This window comes from Colobus angolensis, unplaced genomic scaffold (assembly GCF_000951035.1).
Source record: "Colobus angolensis palliatus isolate OR3802 unplaced genomic scaffold, Cang.pa_1.0 Scaffold7, whole genome shotgun sequence".
NCBI classification, from domain to species: Eukaryota; Metazoa; Chordata; class Mammalia; order Primates; family Cercopithecidae; genus Colobus; species Colobus angolensis.
Window position 1 is genome coordinate 1,972,895 of NW_012120709.1, and position 21,149 is coordinate 1,994,043.

Genomic DNA, 21,149 nt, shown 5'->3' on the forward strand with positions numbered 1-21,149 from the left:
ATTGAACATTTTCATGTGGGGTGCATATTCCTCCAATAATTTCCAAATATTTCTGGGGGGAAAAAAGAAAAGGCAACTTTGGACAAGAACAAAGTTTAAAAGTCAGTTGGAATTTCTTTTAATTAAAAGACCAAGGGACAAGAAGCTCCTTTGTTACAGTACATTACATATGGCTCTTATATAGAATAAAAGTCAAATGTTTCTACCAGCACCAAACTCTTACTTGTAGCAGGTGAACAGTGAAGCAAGATTTCTTTTACTGGCTTTGAGATTGTAATACACCTTTTACATGCAGTGTGTTCTTTGGTAGACTTATTCAGTGGAAATTATGGAATTTGCAAAAGGAAAAATGTAAAATTTGAGCATAGTACTTCTCACTATAAGCTATTTATACAGACTTCAGAAAAAATGTCAATCCTAGTAAGAGATTTTTAAATACTTCTTAAAAACTTGCCAATTAGCTTCTGTGTGTTCAGACACAAAACAAGTGAATAGTTTTTAAAATATCTTCCATGATGCTTCTGGTAATTGGGCTAATCTGAAGGGCATGGAATTCTTTGCTTTCTGCCCTTCATCTTCCCCCAAGCACATCTATAAGGCCTCCCATTTTGGATCAACTTGCTAATACGTCTTAAGTATGTAAACAATGACAGCAATAATTTTCAACTACTACTACACCGTATCTTCAACACTTTGCCTTTTACTATATGAAGAATATGGAAGTTGAAAAGTGATCAAGGTAAATCAATTACTGAAAAAAAGAAAAACCTAGAATGGAGAAAGGGATATCAAATGATTTTGATCTGTCATGACATCAAGGCCCAATATATGTGATGCCACAGAATTTCAGTTTTGGTTTGAAAACTAATATTCCTCTGCACAGTGAGCACAGAGTATATTTCTAAAATGGTTTTAATATTACCAGATGCCAAAAATTTGTAACAGCATTTGCCTTTTAATAGAAACTTGTTTCCACTGTGGATCCAGGATTGAAGTATTTTAATATCCTTTGGATACTTAAAAGATTAGTATCATAATCATGTAATTACATATGGAGTTATTTCACTTAAGCCACCTGCACTGCTACAGTTCTAAACTCATCCTAGAGAGATTTAAAATAAATAAAGTGACTGAACTTTCTCTCATAGATGGGTTCTAAATTCAGAAGACTTTCTACTCATCATAGAGCTGCCAGTGTAATCAAGAGTGTATAGCAATGATGCCCCTGATCTTACAGTCCTTTATACCACAGTTTGGACAGGAGTGACACACTGTGCAGGAGAGCTGGCTCTTTCTGAGGATGAGGTTGATCGGTTAGAAATCTCTCTCTGTAGTTCCTCTACTTTTTTCTGAAGCTCTGCTCGTTTAGCAAGAAGTTCTTTGTATCTGTTGTGAATAGGTTCCTGCAAGAGCAAAACATAAAATATTCAACTAGGAAATCTGACCAAAGAGTCAAATCATTCCCTAAATGTTGCAGTGTATGTTCTTTCAGCTGTTGGAACCAGTGGCACCTTTCCAACCCATCAGTGAAGTTAAATACAGGGACTAGGGACACCACTCATCTTTCCACTGGCTTTCCCAGTGCCCCTGAGTATTTCCAGAGAATAACCTGCTGTGTAGGTGCTCCTGAAACTGGTACTTTTCCAAATACAACAAATAATTAACACAATTAAAAGTCGGTAGTCAGAAGAGTCCCTATTATTTACAGGTTTTTAGTCTTAAACAGTTCTAAGTAATTAATATTCCATAAACATATTCACAGTAGACCAGAATTTTGTTCACCTTTTAACTTTCCTAAAGCTACTTTCTTCAGCTTATTAAAACAAGACCCCCTAGAGGTTATCCAGACAGAGGAGGGAAGCTGCAAGAAAAGAGAGCAGTGATTTGTCCGATGTCATACAAGCAGTCCTAAGAACCAGGTATACTGATTATCCTGCCCCAGTATAGTACTTTTTCTACTATACAGTTGTTAACTATCAATGGGTAAAGAGTAAAGTTTCAAATATACACAGATAATCTTTCCAGCTGCTTTTAAGGAGACAAAGTTGCATTGTATGAATGAAAACTCCCACTGTATATTGTACAGCACATACCTGTGGTTTCATCCGTGGATTCCACCTTATGTAATATCCCACCCAGAGCTCTAGGTGGCGCATGCTGGCTACTGGATAAAGGACATGATTGGAATAGCTCCCATAGAGAGGATTAGTGAAGTCTTCCACCTGGCTATTTATGTAAGACCACAGTGACACAGTCCTTTTAGGAAGATTCTGTAGGCAGGAAAAATAGGTAAAGATTATCCACCACATAAGCCATTTACACTTTAGATGAAATTTGTAAAAAAGTACTTTGTCATTAAAATCTCTTTAGAGGATGTGGACTTGGAGACTTCAGTGATAAACCAACTTATATTAAAATCAGACGGTACTGGAAAACAGTCTGCAGTTCCTCAAAGAGATACCACATGATCCAGCAATTCCACTCTTGTACCTATCCAACAAACGGAAGACATGTCTGTACGAAAACTTTTTTATAGATGTTCAAACCAGCATTATTCATTAATAGCCAAGAAGTGGGAACAACCCAAAAGTCCATCAACTGATAAATGGATAAGTAAAATATATCCACACAATGGACTATTATTCAGCCATAAAAAGAAATGATACACAATGTATGAACCTTAAAGGAAAGGAGCCAGATACAAGGTTTACATATTAAATGATTCCACTTATATGAAATGTCCAGAAAAAGGCAAATCCAGAGACAAAAACATTAGTGTTTGGCACGGCTGAATGGGGATTGACTATTACCAGGTTTTCTGAGGTGATGAAATGTTCTGAAATGAAAATGTGGTGATGGCTGTACAACTCAGATATACTAAAAACCAGTCAACTATACACTATCAAAGCGAATTTCATGGTATGCCTATTATTAATTTTAAAAAGTATTAATTTCAAAAGTTTTTTTTTTTTTAAAAATCAATGATTCCTACCCAAGGCTCTCAAAAAATAAAACTATCTTTGAAACTTAGTTATGCTATTTCTAATGAACATTCCTTAAGTTATTGAGTGCCTGCTATGCATAGAAATATTTACTGCATGCTAGGCACTGAAACATAAGGTGAATTTAAAAATTTAATACCTGCCTTTAAGGAAGTCTAGGAAATACTACATAGCAGTTCTTGTGGTATTTTGTATCGCTTATTTAAAAATCTTCATAATTTTACAAAAGGAGATATTGACTTCCCCAAGCGAACTGTTACAGTAAGTGATAGATCCAAGATTTGAACCCAGCAACTGGGCTTCAGTGCAAGTACTTATTCCTACTGTGCTTTATAAAATAAAACATAAACTACTTTATAACCACATTTTTTAGAATAAAAGTTGATGCAGAGGGAAATACTAATCAAGATGATTAAGATGTTGATACATAGAATAGACAAGTTTTGAGAAAGAAGTAAAACTTGAAATGTAATCCTTACACCATTTCTTCTTAATACCAACCCCACTTAACAGTGATACCTCTGAGGAAAAGTGGGATAACAAAAAACTTTAACTTTCCACATATTATCTTTTATGTGTTTGAATTTTTTTACAGTATTACTCTACAACTTAAATAACTCAAAAACTTAACCTAAAATGTCTCCATAAATAGGATATACTTGGGAATCTGAGCTGCCTATTCACTCGAATATACATTTTCTGCTAATTAAATTTTTCTGCACCTACTGTAAAGGATTTCCATTCTACATAGAAAAAATTGGTACACTGGTGCTCCTTAGATTTCACATACTTCAGTTCTCTTTAGCAGAAACTATTTCCCACCCATGAACTAATAGCAGACAGCTAGCTAGCACCTTCAGCCTTGTGACAAAGATACTTCAGAATATATCAGTTCCAGATCTATGGAAGGAAGCAATCAATATTATAGCATGTAAGATAAAGTATGACCCAAAAGAATGACTTCAGTTGAAATCTATCACAGAGTACATTCTTTTAGGGAAAAGTATACAGTAGAGATAGTATGGGTAAGGTCATGTTTCATATTTTACCTCTTTTCCTCTCTGTTGTTCACTATTACAGAGGAATGTTCCGAATAAGCAGCTGTATAGGTGGTCCAAAATGGTAATGAGAAAATACTCATTGAATTCAAATGCGGTAGGAAACTGTAAATCGAACATCACAAACACATAAATTAAGACATTCTTCAAGCATACTCATCCCTGTAATGGGTAGATCCTTTGAGGTAGTATTTAAAAATAAGTTAAACATTCAAATCTACATTATTCCAAACCATTATGGCATTATTTGTGTGATTTTTTCATACATCTTGTTACTACTTTTCTGACCACGTTTCTGTATCCACTATATCTGCTAACCCTAAACTTGCAGGCTGAATTTTGACTTACACAATTCTGGCAACTCTAGGCATTCTCTGCCAAAAATGACCATAAACAACATTAAGATTCTTTAAATTTTCAGCAACATAGTTGTTTTTTCTAAGGATTACACAAAAAAAATGCCAATAATGTCTCCAGAAAATGTTAGCAATACACAAAAGTAAACATCTAAGGCAGGTAATTTACAAGTTAATCAACCTATTAAATACTTAGGTTGGTGCAAAAGTAATTGCAGTTTTTGCCACTGAAATGGCAATTACTTTTGCACCGACCTAAACTTTTCAGGGAACATCCATCCCATCAAACCAGAGTCCCTTGTAAACCACTATTTTAACAGCATCTAACAAAAAGAAAATTCACTCTCGAACCCAAGCCAGGGGCTTGACTGGATGCCTTAGTTTTACACAACACAATTTTAGGGGACTAATCAAATAAAAAATTACAAACCCCCATAAGTTAGAAGGTTTCGTTTAATCCATCCTATCTAATATTTCAGAATTATTTGGAAGCTTCTATGTAAGGTTCTACCAATTATAGGGCTGTATGTAAGAAATTATATAAATATTTAGATTGCAGACTGTGAAAATACACATTGCTTCCAAGTTTTTACTTCTTAGATCCCTTCCTTTATAGCGGAGGAAAATAGTATAAACGGCATGTAAATGGAACAGGGATGAAAACAACTTTGTCTTGAAGTTTCCTACATTTTAGCAAGTATAGACAAGGTAACATGACAGATTTCCTAAACAAGAAAGGGCCCTTAGTAGGCCTTGAATAATTTTTGTGGCTGTGAAGCTGAATGAAGCAGATGACCAAGCATTTCCACAACAAAAAGCTAATTGTAAAAAACTCTGTCAAATTCCATTTATTCCTTTAAAAAATAAATCCCATCTCCTGTATTTGTTCACACTCTTAACAGCCTTATTATATAGCCAAATATGAATGCATCCTGAATCACTACATAGCAATCCCAAGGATCTAAGCCTGTGATTAGTTTTTCATCTTCTTGGCAAAACTATTAGCTCAGTTATGAGAAGACAGCTTCATCAGTAGGCATTTCCTCACAAAGAAACTAAAATAGCAGGGCATTAACTGCAGCTATTGCTTTTAAAATCCTAAGCAGAAGAGAACTATTTTGTTTTATTTACATGTTTAAAATCTAAAAGGCCCTTCAACAACTGCTTCCTGATCTCAGGACCGAGGTGACAGAGGTGAGGATGGAAATAGGAGGAGAGGTATAGAATCTGGCTATCATAACATAGTTGGTTCTGTTTTGACAAATGTGCTATTCAGGTCTCTGTACTAGTATTCAAGTATTTATAAAACTGATAATTGCTAACAAACGTTACGACTAGCTAATATGCTTTATATTCAGGAAGAAAATATACAGAAAAACACTAGGTGCATAAAATAAAGACAGCTATAAAAGTATTTTAGGTTCTATCAAAAATACAGATTTAAACTGATTTTATTTAGTGCCATGCTCAAAATTAGGGTTAAACTACTTTTAGATAGAGCATATAAAAAGTTAACAAAATTAAAATTACTAAGGAAGAAATGTATTATGATGTACTCTTCTCCCATCCAAGTGCTCACAAGGCCTGACCCTGCTTAGCTTCCAAAATCAGATGAGATGGGTGCATTCAGGGTGGTTGGCTGTAGATTATCATGTACTCTTTGCAAGATATTGGTAAATGTGCTTTTTTTCTAGCAAATGTATCAGAACTGATATTCAAATACGTTGTTTCCTTCAAGGTATTCACCTTGGAAAGCAGTACACACAACCATCAACAATACCACGGTTTCAAAGAGCTTTCCTACTCCTTTCATGGGGAATTTGATTTTTGCCAACAGTCAAAGGTTATTTAAAACTGAATATGGTAAGAGTCAAAAGTGGGGTCCTAGTGTTTTGGGTCACATATCCAAAAAAGGATTGTAGGGATTTAGGTAGTTGATACACTGCCTCAAAGCCAATTCCAAAGGAAAAAGTCAAACCTAATCCACGAAAGCACTAAACATTTGTTAAACTAGGTATATAGCACCTCTCCTTCCTCCTACCTCCCAACACACTGAAGGTCTGATTTATAAACCAAAACTGAATTGTATACACCTTTTCAGTATATATGCTAAAACACTAGTCTCATCATATTGTAGTCATAGCTACGAAAATGCTTCATTTAACCCAACATGTTTCTAAATAATTCACCCATGCAGAAATGCTTATGGAGGCAAAGGACTATTAAATATAATAATTGATTATTTCACCTGATTACTATTAATTTTCTTTTATTGAAATAGTATTTTATTGAAGCTAAAAATATGCTCCTAAATAAATATGATCCAAAGCCAAGCAGAGCCAGCACTTGCCCTACTTTAAATTCATATGGTAATCTAAGAACAAACAATTCAGACTTACAGTTGTTTTGGGGTCTAATAAAAGCCTTAGGTAAACAATTACCTCCCAATGAGCTGCATTCAACAGGGTTTCCAGATGGTTTTTCTTGAGTCAGAATTAAACCATCTTTTTAAGACAGTGACCCCTTGCCTCATTAATAAAGTGATCTCATGGTAAACCAGGTGTTTTCTCAGTCCCCTCTGCTCTTTCCAAAAGATTAAATTCATTTATATTAATATTTCAAATCTGTTAGAAGTTCTAAAAGCCAAAATAGCTCACTCCATGCCAAAAAATAAAAAGAACTGAATGAAATAGGTGCCCCCCCTTGTTATGCTTCCTATATAAACATTTTTCCCTTAAAATACAAATTTTCAGAATGAGCAGATGGAAATTTTAAAAAAAATTAACAGTTACTTAAAAGATTTGATTTTGCTTGTGCTACCTACCTTATTTTATTTCCACTTAGCAGTATATAAATGAGCTTCTAGGTGAGCCTATTTAACACTATTTGTTCAAAACAAAGGATAAAACCTCTTTGGAGGTATTATCAATGCTACTCATTGAAATGCTAATAGAATCAAACTGTCAAGTGTTAATCTTTAACCTGATTCATAATATGACAATAAATAATAGCTCTCACATGGACATGGAGATGTTACAAGAATTTCCATTTAATGATCTATAGGATAATCAGTGACCAAATCTCCCCACTCTGACAGGAAAACTGAAAGATATATAAGAATAATAGGCCAGATAAATTACCTGTCTTGTCATCTGCCAGACACAGTCAATAAATTGAAGAAAAACAGGCGATCTGTCTGCATCTGCATGGTTCTTATCTCCATGGCCAACTCTCTGAAGCAAAAAGAGTGAAATATAGGAACTTTGGGGGAGTTTTCATGTTTTGGTGGAAATAATTTTTTTAAAAAATAATAATTGGTCAGTAGTCTAAAAATTTTCAAAGTTGGGTACTGTGGTTCACACCTGTAATCCCAACACTTTGGGAGGCTGTGGTGGAAGGATCACTTGAAGCCAGGAATTTGAGATGGGTCTGGGCAACATAGCAAGATTCCATCTCTACAAAAAATTTTTAAAAGCCAGGCGTGGTGGCATGCACCTGTAGTCCTAGCTGTTCAGGAGGCTAAGGTGGGAGGCTGGCTTGAGCCCAAAAGTACAAGGCTACAGTGAACTATGATCGCACCACTGCACTCCAGCCTAGATGACAAAGCGAGGCCCTGTCTCAAATACATAAAATTTTTCAGAGTCTTTTAAAGAGCATTGCAACGTAAGTAAAAAATCACCCATTATCCTGCCGAGCAGAAATCTATTAACATTTTGATGTGCAAACTGCTGAGATATTTTCTGACACAAGTGCTTGTAATACGAATTACAACTCTATTTAATAAACCCAGATCCTAAAAAGGTTGCTAATAAAAGATGGAAGCAGTCAGAACTCAGAGGCCAGATTTTTGTCCTAGAGATTTTAATTTCTCTCTTTGAGAAATAAGTTACATGGACACTGGCCTCAGAAAGCACCACTCTCTGTTAATACCTTGACCAGTGAGTGAAGGGTACTCCATCCTATCTTAGCACTAATGTGTCTTCATTAGGAGGAACTGTATTAGCACACATCTTAGAAAATCTGCCAAAAATGCTTGACATCCACCCTTCAAGCATGCAGTCATCTACCTGGTTTCTCAGTTATTTCTTCTGAGGACCTTTGACTCAGATAACTGAAAACAGAATCCTGCTCCTTACCCCAAAGCAGAAATTCTAAAAGTGTGCCCCACAAACATCCAAGGGCTGTGAGGTCAAAACTATTTTCATAATTTATTAAGACATTATTTACCTTTTTCAGTGTGTTGGCATTTGCACTAATGATGCATAAGTTATGAAGGGTAAAAATTCTGGTGCCTCTGCAGGCATCAAGCAGGGCAATGCTTATAATTAAAACTGCATTCGTACCCACTGTATTCTACCCTACCAGACACTCGCAGTTAAAGAAAGGAAAAAACTCGATTTTTCTTATGCCAGTGTGCTTAAAAAGGCAGTAAAAATTACTAATTTTATTAAATCTCATCCCTTAAGTACACTTTTTTTTAATGGCCTGTGTGACAAAACGGGAAATATGTGTAACTCTTTGCTGCTGCACGTAGTATGGTAGGAGATACTTTCTCATCATTTTTACTTGAAAGAAAAATCAATATATGCACTGTGATTAGAAAGACTTAAACAGAGTTTTTTTTGAAAATGTACAATGTGAATTATCACTGAAAGGAAAACTACTGACAGTATTTGTTGTCAATGAAAAAATTCAAGCTTTTGAGTGAAAACTCAATTTTTGGAGAACTTTTGCCTACTGTAATGAGCTTAAAAATACTTGAAGGCTTTTCTGACAAAATCAATGGTGGTGATTAACAAGTGTGATTTTAAGGTATTATATGATGAAATGCATTTACATTTGGAAGATTTGTGTAACTCAATAAGCCAGTACTTTCCAAATAACCAATATGTGACGTTAGAAAACCACACATGGGTAAAAGATTTATTCAAAATGGAAGCGAGACTAATGGAATTTAATGATTAAAAAATTCATTAATTTGATTTTGGATTCCATATAACAACTAACCTCTAAGAAACTACCGTTTATCAAGTTCTGGCATAGTATCAAAGAAGAATATCTACAATTCCCTGAAAAAGCTATTAACATACTTTCTGCTTTTCCACTTACATATCTGTATGTGGTTAGATTTTCTTCATATACTTAAAACTCACAAAACAGATTGAAGGTAAAAATAAATATAAAATTCAGCTATCTTCTCTTAAGCCAAACTCATTAAATTTGTAAAACGATGCCAGTCTTTTCATTAAACTTTTTGTTTTGGAAACTATTTTTCCATTTAAATATTATTTCTGTTAATATATAATAGGCTTATTTCCTAAATTAAGAAATATTTTTAAATTTTTTTAAATTTAATTTTCAATATGGCAAATATTGATAGATATAACTCACATAAAGTTCTCTGGGTAACAAGTTTGGGGAGTTAGGGGAAAAAAGCTATCCATAATTGTTAACAATGTAAAGGGGGTCCTAAAACCAAAAAGTTTGAGAATCATTATTCTACATTAACCTTGTGAGCAAATCCCCTTGCCTGGGTGCCCTTTAATTGTCAAAATTCTATTTTCAAAATATAACTAGTAAAAAAAAAAAAAAGAAGGGGGAGTAGGTAACCAGAGTTAGCAATTTAGGAATCCATAGCAACTTCAAATACCCCAAAATGTTTGATTTTGATCACATTTATATGAACATGTGCAGCTTTGGCTGACTAAAACTTTATTCTTTGAAGTAAGAGTTTGTTTTACATGGCCATTTCATGATAAGTACATTGTGTAGAGAGCGGCAAAATGTGAGCCATCTGAATCAACACCCCAGGTGCCCAATTTTATTTAACAGTTCAAGTTCAAAAGAGCAGACTAACTTTAAATGTCTGTTCCTTTCAAGTTACAGTTGACCCTTGAACAACACGGTTAGCACTGCACAGGTCCACTTACATGCAGATTTGTTTCAGCCAAATGCAGGATGCGGAACCCACATACACAGAGGGCTGACTTTACACGGTCCCTGCAGGGCCAGCTTCAAAACTTGAGTATGTGTGGATTTTGGTCTATTCATGGGGTCTGGGAACCAAGCCCCCACATATACCAAGGGACAACTGTATAAACACTGCTAGTATACTCTGGTAACTACTGGATACTAAAGGTTAACATTACAGACAGCATCTGGGTAAAGACCCTTCTAAAAGTTTTTCAATTACTTAGGAAAACGCCTGCCCAGAAACACCCGTGGACAATCACTGAATGATATCTGATGTTTCCCAGTGGAGATCACAGAAAAGACCGGGTCAGATGCTTGACAAGTAGCTAGCTCTGGCTCCAGACTAGTCATGTTAGGGATATCCTAATGCTTTCCAAAACAAGCAAAAAAATTCGTTTGCCCCACTACATAAATGATCAATTTCGAAGAATATCTTATTTTTAAAAATGTATTTTTTTCACATGCCTTGGTATGAAATGCATCAAAAGTCAAGGTTCCTTACTTACTAGTTGAAATCGATGTCCAAAACTTAGCCATTCTTTCTCCACAAGGACTTCAAATCCTCGGATAGTTCGATAGTATCCATCCAGCATGAGCATGGCAAGGGAAGTGAGCTGAGCTGTGCGATCCCAGCCATCACTGCAGTGCACTACCACAGACGTCTTCCCTGATTCTACCTTGTCAGCAATCCTAAGAGCCCCTGCAAGAATAAGCTGGAAAAGAGATTTTTTAATAAATACTTCCTTCTTCAAAATTTACTAATACAGCTTATGAGGGATCACTATTTCAATAACACGAGGAAAAACATTTGTCCCTTCCTAAGAATAATTTTTTTAAATGGTAGAAGACATATACATTTTGCTTTTAAAACTAGAAAAACCTCATAATTGCTGACTCCTATTAATTTGCCCAATGAAATAGCCAAATAAAAAGTACCTTTGGGTGCTAAATAAATCATGGTGTAAGATTCTTCTTAGAAAAGTTCTAAAGAGATCTGTTTCTAAGAATCATCAAATATTCCATCATCTATTTAAATAAAAATAATTGATATGGAAATTGGAGCCTTTTTATGATTTGAAACAACGCTTACTGAAACCAAATTGGGACAAGTACCTGAAAGCAATAATACTGGATCTCTTTTGAAATATTCTGTCGCATTTATTGTATTGTTTTGACTAAAGATTTTTATGTCACAGAGCATACAGCAAGCACAGTATAAACTTTAGAGTGAGCTACTTTTCTGTAACACTGTGCATGAAAATTCACAGATTAATATGTCAATCTGTTATTTAAAATAACTTAAGCTCTTTTTTTAAATATGCAGAAATCCTTTACAAAATAACTTACCTTTTCTAAAATCGATCTTGAGTTAAAACTAAACATAATTAGATATATCAAAAAAAAAACAAAAAAGTATGGTATCTTAAAAAAATAAATAAATAAAAATAAAAAGGACAGTACAGCCTATTCTTCCCTGCAGTGGCCATATTGTATTATACTTGAAAAACAGTATAGTTCTACCTACACAGATGAGAATGAAAGAAAACAGATTATTAAGCTTGGAAATATGGTAACTTCCCCTGGATCACAGGTATAAGCATATTCTGGAAATGGGGTACTATGACGATCTTGACTATATATCAGAGGCATTTGTAAGCCTGAAGTGCCTAGACCCCATTCTCCAATGATCCTAATTCAGTCTTTTAATAAATTCTACCTATAATTCTAGTGCATATACAAAGTTAAGAATCACTAACCCAAAGGCTTAGTTACGATTGATCAGGAAGAGTTATCCAAAGTAGTAATCATTCATTCATTCATTAAATAAACATTTATGGAGTCCCTTACTAGAAGGCAGATACTGCTCTAGGCACAGGCCATACAGCAGAGAACAAAGTTCCTGCTTACTGAAGTTTGCGTTCTATTTGGGCGAGGCCCACCAGTCACAAATAAACAAGGAAATATACAGTATACCAGATGGCAATAAGTGAAAACCCTCCATAGAAATTATAGGGAGTGCCGGTAGAACTCTTATTTTGTAAAGAGGCAGGGAAAGGCCTCTCTCAGGTGATATTTGAACAGAGACCAGAAGAGAGTGATTGAGTGAATAAACTTTCTTGGTGTGATAAGGATTGGGGGAGAATAAAGTAGTTTAGCCCAACTGTATGTCTTATACCTCTAGGGAAATTTGATTCTGTTATAGCCAGCCTTTTAGAGACCATGTTGTAGCTGCAAATTAAATACTTGGAGTTTTCAGAATCAAACACAGACATTTATGTTAGTTCCAAATCAAGCCTAACACTGTATATTTACACATCACATAATTTAATAAATGGGCCACATGAACATGCTGAGTAGTGTTTACACTTTGTGATTTCCAAGCTTCTAAGCTTCTCAAAGGGAAACAATAGTAAAAGTGGTCTATTTAAAATTCTTAATTCAGTTTGGTTTTCTCTTCAATTCTGTCTGAACTTCAGAGATTTTAATGTGAGTAGAAGTATCGTTCTTATCATGAAAGACTGCATTTCCCATTACCTCATAATATTTATATATGTGGTTACATAAGTCTATATTTTGGTGAGTTATGTTACTGACAGATCATATCTGAAAATATGATAACTGTATTAGCATGTTAGGTAAATTAGCACTGACGTGCTCTGCAAATGACTTAGCACTCAGTGTGGCTCATGCAACCACTCCACCTCATTTTCCTGATCAGAATGGTTTTCACATACCATGCGACTAATATTTACTGGGTACCTATTCACAGATAGTGCTGCCCTAGCTCCTGAGAAGACAAAAATATATATATAGGATTTATCCAGTCTTGGTCTTCATAAATTAGCAATATACATTGGTTGACACACAAAAGCAAACAAAGTACAGGCTAGTTCCTGACTAGATAGAAAAACAGGGTAAGGAGTTCAGAGAAAATGGAAAAGGATGCGATCTGGGACGACTTTATGAAGAAATGAAATATGAACTAGAATCTGAAGGATGGTTCGAATTCAGATAGGATGGGAGGGGGGAACGAAAGAAGTACAACAGAACCAAATGCACAATATAAAAAACCAATTAATTCAAACATTAAAATTCAGTAGTAATTCCAAATAGCAAAGCATTTACCCATTTTTCATTGCTAATATAAAAAGCTAATATAAACAAAGGGGTAGAGAAAATCTTTGTTTGGGATATAGTAACACACACCCACCTTAATATGTTCTAGCCAATGAGTAGATTCCAAGTTAGACAACCAGTGAGTTTCCTCAATGTTGGGGTACACAATCTCCTTAAGTTTTCGTAATGATTCTCTCATAACATGAATATTGTGGATATCCAGAAAAACTAGTTCAGCATTTTGATAGGCATCTTCACTTTCATAACCTCCACCCTTTGCCTGGAAAAAGCACACATCATGGAAAATCATAAATGAATGCACATCTGTGGACAAGTGACATAAAATATCCAATAGCCTAAAAGATGATACATATTACTGGAGACCAGGAAAACTCCACGGGAAAGTGTGGATGGCTCAGGACAACTTATTTAGCACAACCACTCGCTTCCTCATGTTCTTCTTTACCAAATGAATATATACGTACTCTGACTTGCTCGTGTGGCCCGTTATTAAATGTGAAACACATATGAGGGTATTTAAACATTGTAAAGCACTAAATTTTCCCAGCCATACTTCAAGTTCTACCCAAGCATAAGTTCTTATAGAAGACTTCCTTTCATATATACTGAAATTACCAGACTGTAAGTTTCAGGTGCTGCGACCACATGTCTGGTTTACCTATGCTTCTTCACCTCCCGCCTCTTCACCTCATTTTAATCTTCATATCTGAGAAATAAATTCCTTGCAATCAAAATGACCTGCTTCATTTTTAACCACATAATTCTTTTTAAATAAAAAGAACAAGTATAAAAGCACAGAATGCTATCATGAATGTTCTCAAAGACTTAAATCTACATCTACAGAACAGAATGAGAAAATATTTGGTGTTCAAAATAAGCTATGGCTAGAAAGAACCTAATTTTTCTGGACTTAATCTTTTTATATTTCATGAATAAAATATTCTATCTTCTACCTAACTCATGTGTAAAATCATACTTCTTAGAGCCCTAATAGAAACAAATTAGGAAAATACTGGAGCAGCAAATATAATTATATACAATTAAGTGATCATATGACCCACATCTTTGCAAACAACAGAACCCACGAACTCATAAACAGCAACAAATGACTGAAAGAACAGAAGTTCAGCTTCCTTTCTGACACTGGGAGTCTGGGAAATCATTTGGCACAATTATAGAATTAACAGTGTTTCAATGGATACCTGTTAACAAGGATTACTTCTGAAGAGTGGGAATAAGACAGGAACTTTCAATTCAAATTTGTTGCAACATTCTAGAAAGACAGCAGTGGTAACAACTATACAGAACCTGTCACAGAAACACATAGAATGAAAATGCCCTGGAATCAGGTAGTGGTGATGGTTGTACAACTTTGTGAATATACTAAAAGCATTGAAATGTACACTTGAAAAGATGGAGCACTTTTCAGTAATGGTACCTGCTGCTGTAGTTAAGTTGTTATGTCTTCTCTCTCCTTCCCTCCTCCTATAGATTTGGTCAACTGAACCAAAATTTCAATTTCCTCAATGCTAATATTTATTCTGCTGGAACAATCAGCTACAGCTGACTGTCAGTTCATTAGTCTGAATAACTTGTTCAAGTGGAGGACGGTCAGAAGAGGGCACCACTAGTCACTGAGAACATTAGTTTGCTATTCCTAGAGCAGGACTATACAGGGATTTCAGTGAGTCATAAACTCAGTTGTCAAATTTGGAGAAGTGGGAAAATAAGAATAACTGAACACCTAGTTATTATGTAAGCACAAGGTTATGCATCATTTTTTATTAAATGATGTTTGCTCCCAAAACAACACTGTTAACTATTATTCTCATTTTTACCAATAAACAAATTGAGGTCTAAAGAGGTTAAATAACTAACTCAAAGTCACACTGTCAAGTTGAAGAGCCAAGACTAGAACCTATATCTTTACCAGTGTAGAGCTTGAGCTCTTTTTACTACACTGTGGCCCTGCCAAACTCAGCTGATCCATGAAACCATAATTATAATTACTAAGAGACCATCTGACCTTGTTGGCAACAGCATTAACACTTGGCCGGGCATCAAATATAAAGATTTTGTGAGATTGGGCATTGGAATCCATGATAGCTTGAAGGTATTTTTCATCTTCTTTGCTTCGCTTTCCACTCACTCCAACCATGGGCTGGCTACACCGAGTTACTGTGGCTTGACTTTCAGGATGAATCCATGATAAAACCTTAATGAGGAAAAAAAAGGTAACATACCTTTTACATACTTCTCTGTTTATAATTCTCAAAAACAGTACTCAATAAATCTCTGCTTTCTAATTGGATCCAAAGCCTGACCATGAAAGGACATCTGGGGCTGCTAGGAAAAATAATCGCCTTTCTTTCAAGCCAATTCTGGCATGTGGAAAACTTGGTCTAATTCTTTAGTCAGATACTGATTTAGGAAAGTCGTTGATTATTGGGAAATGTTACCTCCTGGAAAAAATACTTTGAAACAGGGCTAAGTAAACCCCACTTAATATATTAGCAAAACTGCTCAGTTCTAAAAGCCTTTAGAATCTATGAATTTTGTACCTAAAATTATTTAAGCTCATCTTTCTAAGATCCAGTTATAAATTTGTAAGGTGTTCTTTCTAGGACTTAAAAAAAAAAAGAACATTTATCACCATGACTAAAGAATATACAATAAGATAAATAGTGACTAATACACAGAGCAAACTTTGCTTTTCAGTGAAAAATCATGCAATTCTGTGCAGTTTATATAATACCCATATCACACTCTCTGGAAGCCTCTTTAATCTAAGTCTTTCCTCCAGTTTTAACTTTACTAAATAAATCAATCTCCAATATCCCCACGAAAGACCTGCTGCTGTAGCTATTTATATCCTGAATCCATTCTCCCACTCATTAATCTCAGCATTACGTTGAGTAAAAAAGCACTTGCAAAGGCTCATCCAAACTCCAAACTTCCTACTTACTGGGATACGGCCTCTTGATCTAAAGGATCCCACTCTCTTTAATTCTTCATCAGGAATATTTGCTGGCACAACCAGGAGGGCAGGGTATGTATCACAAAGTTCGTATCGTTCATTTATCTTTGTTATTCTCCAGCTTTCATTTGGAATTCCCTACATGTGAAATGAAACATAAGACAAATTACTATCTAACCAAAATATTAAACGACACCAGGACAGAAGTCATCCTGTTCAATCTCTCTGACCTCTACTGTCCGTCTCCTAAAGTGTTGGGATAGCTGTTGTCAGCCTGTGGTACCAGGCTTTTAGGATTAGATATTCTGATATAGGGATATGTATTCATTTTTGGAACCCAATTCCCAATTTGATGTTAAATAACAGACATTAATTCACTAAATATTGAGTGTGGGCCTGTGCTAAGCATATTCAGGAGGAGGGAGGAAACATTAATACTTCAAATGTTCCTATTCTTTTTTTGAGATAGAGTCTCGCTCTGTTGCGCAGGCTGGAGTGCAGTGGTGCGATCTCAGCTCATTGCAACCTCTGCCTCCCGGGTTCAAGTGACTCTCCTGCCTCAGCCTCCTGAGTAGCTGGGACTACAGGCGTACGCCACCATGCTGGGCTAATTTTTGTATTTTCAGTAGAGACAGGGTTGGCCAGGATGGTCTCAATCTCCTGACCTCGTAATCCACCTGCCTTGGCCTCCCAAAGTGCTGGGATTATTATAGGCGTGAGCCACCACACCTGGCCAAATGTTCCTATTTTTTTTTTGGAGACGGAGTTTCACTCTTGTTGCCCAGGCTGGAGTGCAATGATGTGATCTCGGCTCACTGCAACCTCTGCCTCCCGGGTTCAAGCGATTCTTCTGCCTCAGCCTCCCCAGTAGCTGGGATTACAGGCATGCACCACCACACCTGGCTAATTTTGTATTTCTAGTAGAGACAGGGTTTCACCATGTTGGTCAGGCTGGTCGCGAACTCCTGACCTCAGGTGATCCGCCTGCCTTGGCCTCCCAAAGTGCAGGGTCTCATTCAGTTTGACTGGATGATTGATTTTGTTGCCATTCATCCATACAAAGAAATATCAGAAGTCAGACACCAAGTATCCACCAGAGTGCTACATATAAAGCTATCACTTATATACGTACTCAGGTACTAATGGATTTTGCTAATCTAAAATATATTAGAAAAGTAAGGGAGGCATGCAAGGCAAAATAACAGGCAATAGGCAAGAAAAGTGTTTAAAACAATTTTTTAAAAATATATCACCTATTGAGCTCTCGTGCTTCTTCAACATCTGCTATTTTATAGTGTACTACTTCACATTATAGGATTACTTAATAAGACAACTGAAATTTTCCATCCTTCACTGTATACAAAATTAGGCTATTATATTAAATGATTGGACTTAAGAAAATCTTTTAAATTTTATGATCTCTGAAAATTCTTATCAAACAAAAAGGCAGAATTGAAAGTGAAAAATACATTTACTGAGCATCTACTATGTGTAGGCACTTTGCCAGCCTCTTTACACCCAAACACAGATATATTTGACTGTACTCAGGTTTCATTGACTTCATTTCATAAAGAAACTATGGCACAGTTTGTAATTTGGCCAAAGCTATACATTAGGAATTAGTAGAGAATTCCATGACCATTCCAAATCTGTCCTTTTTATATAAAAGTACATTATTCCTCAAGAAAAATTTACTATCCTAGTTCACTAAATTGTAAAAATCTCAAAGAGTAGAATGTACTCTCCTTTAAAGAAGTATTTCTCAAGCTGTTGCCAGACACCCAGAAGGATGTTAAAATTAAGAAAGAAAATTCCCTTCCAGCAAACACTCTCAATAGCACTTCTATTTATCCCTAACTGTTCTTTCATTAGTACCTTACATCCTGTTTACCCCATATAATTAGCCTGGTCCCATCTTGCTCCCTATGGTCTACATCTTTCCCTCCCTCCTGATTTCCTTGACTTCAGATATTCTGGACAACTTCAAGATGAAAGTTAAACCCTGCACCAGGCCGCTTATTATCTTTATACATATTTTTACCCATGACTTATTTCCACAAGTAAAAGGCTTAATCAGAGGTTTTTAACAAAATATTCATGTGCTGGCCGGGCACGGTGGCTCATGCCTGTAATCCCAGCACTTTGGGAGGCTGAGGCGGGCAGATCACTAGAGGTCAGGAGTTCAAGACCAGCACCTGGCCTTTTTTTTTTTTTTTTTCAGATGGGGTCTTGCTCTGTTGCCCAGGCTGTAGTGCAATAGCTCCATCTGGCTCACTGCAACCTCCACCTCCCGTGTTCAAGCGATTCTCCTGCCTCAGCCTCCCGAGTAACTGGGATTAGGGACACACACCACCACACCTGGCTAAGTTTTGAAATTTTAGTAGGGATGGGGTTTCACCATGTTGGCTAGGCTGGTTTTGAATTCCTGACCTCAAGCGATCTGCCCACCTCGGCCTCCCAAAGTGCTGGAATTACAGGCGTGAGCCACCACTCCTGGCTTAACTACTTTAAATAATTCTTTCTATTCTAACAGGTGTGTAAAAGTGGCATGATCATGTGAAGTGAATGAAGTGAGTAACAAGTATTGTATCTCATTGCTGTCCCTTCAAAGTTGATACTATATCCCAGTACCATATTCAGATGAGGAAAATTGAGTTGAGTGGCCTGGCCAACATGGATGAAACCCCGTTTCTGTTATACAAAACTCAGCCGGGAATGGTGACTCATGCCTGTAATCCCAGCTACTTGGGAAGCTGAGGGAGGAGAATTGCTTGAACCCAGGAGGTGAAGGTTGCAGTGACATAAGATCGTGCCACTGCACTCCAGCCTGGATGACACAGCGAGATTCCATCTTAAAACTTATAATATATATACACACACAATTCACTGTATTTTTTAGTATAGCATGTGTATACTTATATATTTTATATATCGTATATATTTTTTATATATTTTATATATATGTATATGTATTTTCACATGCTATACTAAAAGGTACAGTGAATTGGCAAGTTTAAAGAGATGGTATTCAACCAAGAAACTTGGTTATCATCTTTAACTCCTCCCTCTCCCTTATCCCTTACATCCAGTCAGTGACCAATTTCTATGATTTTGCCTCCGGAAATACCAGAAATTTGTTCACTTTTTTCAGTTCTTACCACCACTTCCCTAATTCAGGCCATTATCACTTCTCTCCTGTCCCTCTATAATCCATTCTCTATACTGCTTCCACAGTAATCTTTTAAGATGCAAAAGGGATTATGTCATTCCTCTGCTTAAAATCAATGGCTACCTATTACTTTTCATATAAAGTATGAAATCCTTTACCAGACTTAGGAAAACCCTCTACAATCTGCTTTCTCCAGATCTCTCCCTTGCCACCGTATGCTCTGGTCTAGTCTATATCAGACATCTTTCAGCTCCCAGATGGCTTCATGTTCTCGCCCTACAGTACTTGCTCTATCAGACTATCCATTACATTATATTGTAATTGTTAATCTATTTGTTTGAATGCTCCATTGAACACAAACTCTTTGGGAACCTGGACTTTATAATTTTGTTTCATATTGTAGCCACTAGTATTTAGAAGTTATTATATGAATTTGATAAATGCATAAAAGAATAAATCAGTGAACCATAGGAAATTTCCATAAGAAGCAAAATCAGTTTCCAACGTTTTCTTAGAAAACATGGAGTTAGAGCTAAGAAGATCAGATCACTTGAGAAGCATACATCGGAGAGCCTAATGCACCATCCCCCAACTCAGAAGGGTACTCCCGTCTCCCACTCCACTTCCCATATCCTTGTAAAATCACTACCAGGAGAACTACTGTTCTCATGGGGAATGTCACATTATTCAGGTAAGTAGCAGGGTGGGGTAGGAATGAGAACCACGGACTTAAATTACCTTCATGGCTACCTCATTCTTAGATAAGCTGACATGCCTATCTTCACTAAAAACTGCCTTTCAAGCAGAAAACTGGAATTGGCTAGCCCTCAGACACTCTCTTTGTAGACAGTACTAAAAATATACTGACAACTATTGATCTTTGGTATATATCTACTCTCCAAGCAAAATTACTGCCCTTCAGTATCCACTTGTCAGGGTCAAGTTATTATACAAACAAACTGAAAGGATTATGGCTTTCTTAGTTACTTACATTCCAGTTCTAAGGATAAATTCTGTTTCCCTTGACTGAAGTGACTGTTTTCCAAGTTTGTTAAGTAATGCATGTAACTTATATTGGGTATTTCTGCAGGAGACCATGCTCGTTATCTTTTTTGTTCATTTCTTGAGATAAGGTCTCTGCACTCTTCACCAGGCTAGACTGCAGTGGTGCAATCACAGCTCACTGTAGCCTCAATCTCCAGGGCTCAAGCAATCCTCCCACATCAGCCTCCAGAGTAGCTAGGACTTCAGGCATGCACCACCACGCCTGGCTAATTTTTGTATTTTTTGTAGAGATAGGGTTACACCATGTTGCCCAGGCTGGTGTCGAACTCCTGAGCTCAAGCAATCCCACCTTGGCTTCTCAAAGTGCTGGGATTACAGGTGTGAACCACCACACTGGGCTGCTCATTAATTATCTTTATACAGATTTTTACCCATGACTTGATATTTTTCCTTTTTTTTTTTTTTTTTTGA

At 36.2% G+C, this 21,149-nt stretch overlaps 1 protein-coding gene across 4 annotated transcripts in view; it reads right to left on the minus strand.

Annotated features, from left to right (window-relative positions):
• Positions 1 to 90: 90 nt before the first annotated feature.
• The window catches only part of MTMR2 (myotubularin related protein 2), a 93,074-nt gene continuing 72,015 nt past the window's right edge, over positions 91 to 21,149 (minus strand). For all 4 annotated transcript variants that reach the window (XM_011926594.1, XM_011926595.1, XM_011926596.1 and 1 more), the window contains 8 exons: positions 16,493 to 16,642; positions 15,554 to 15,742; positions 13,601 to 13,786; positions 10,896 to 11,102; positions 7,557 to 7,649; positions 4,052 to 4,165; positions 2,094 to 2,270; positions 91 to 1,403 (listed from right to left, as the gene is read on the minus strand). In XM_011926594.1, the coding sequence (XP_011781984.1) occupies positions 1,242 to 1,403; positions 2,094 to 2,270; positions 4,052 to 4,165; positions 7,557 to 7,649; positions 10,896 to 11,102; positions 13,601 to 13,786; positions 15,554 to 15,742; positions 16,493 to 16,642 (1,278 nt within the window). In that variant the 3' untranslated portion in view covers positions 91 to 1,241. The remainder of the gene's footprint in view (positions 1,404 to 2,093; positions 2,271 to 4,051; positions 4,166 to 7,556; positions 7,650 to 10,895; positions 11,103 to 13,600; positions 13,787 to 15,553; positions 15,743 to 16,492; positions 16,643 to 21,149) is intronic.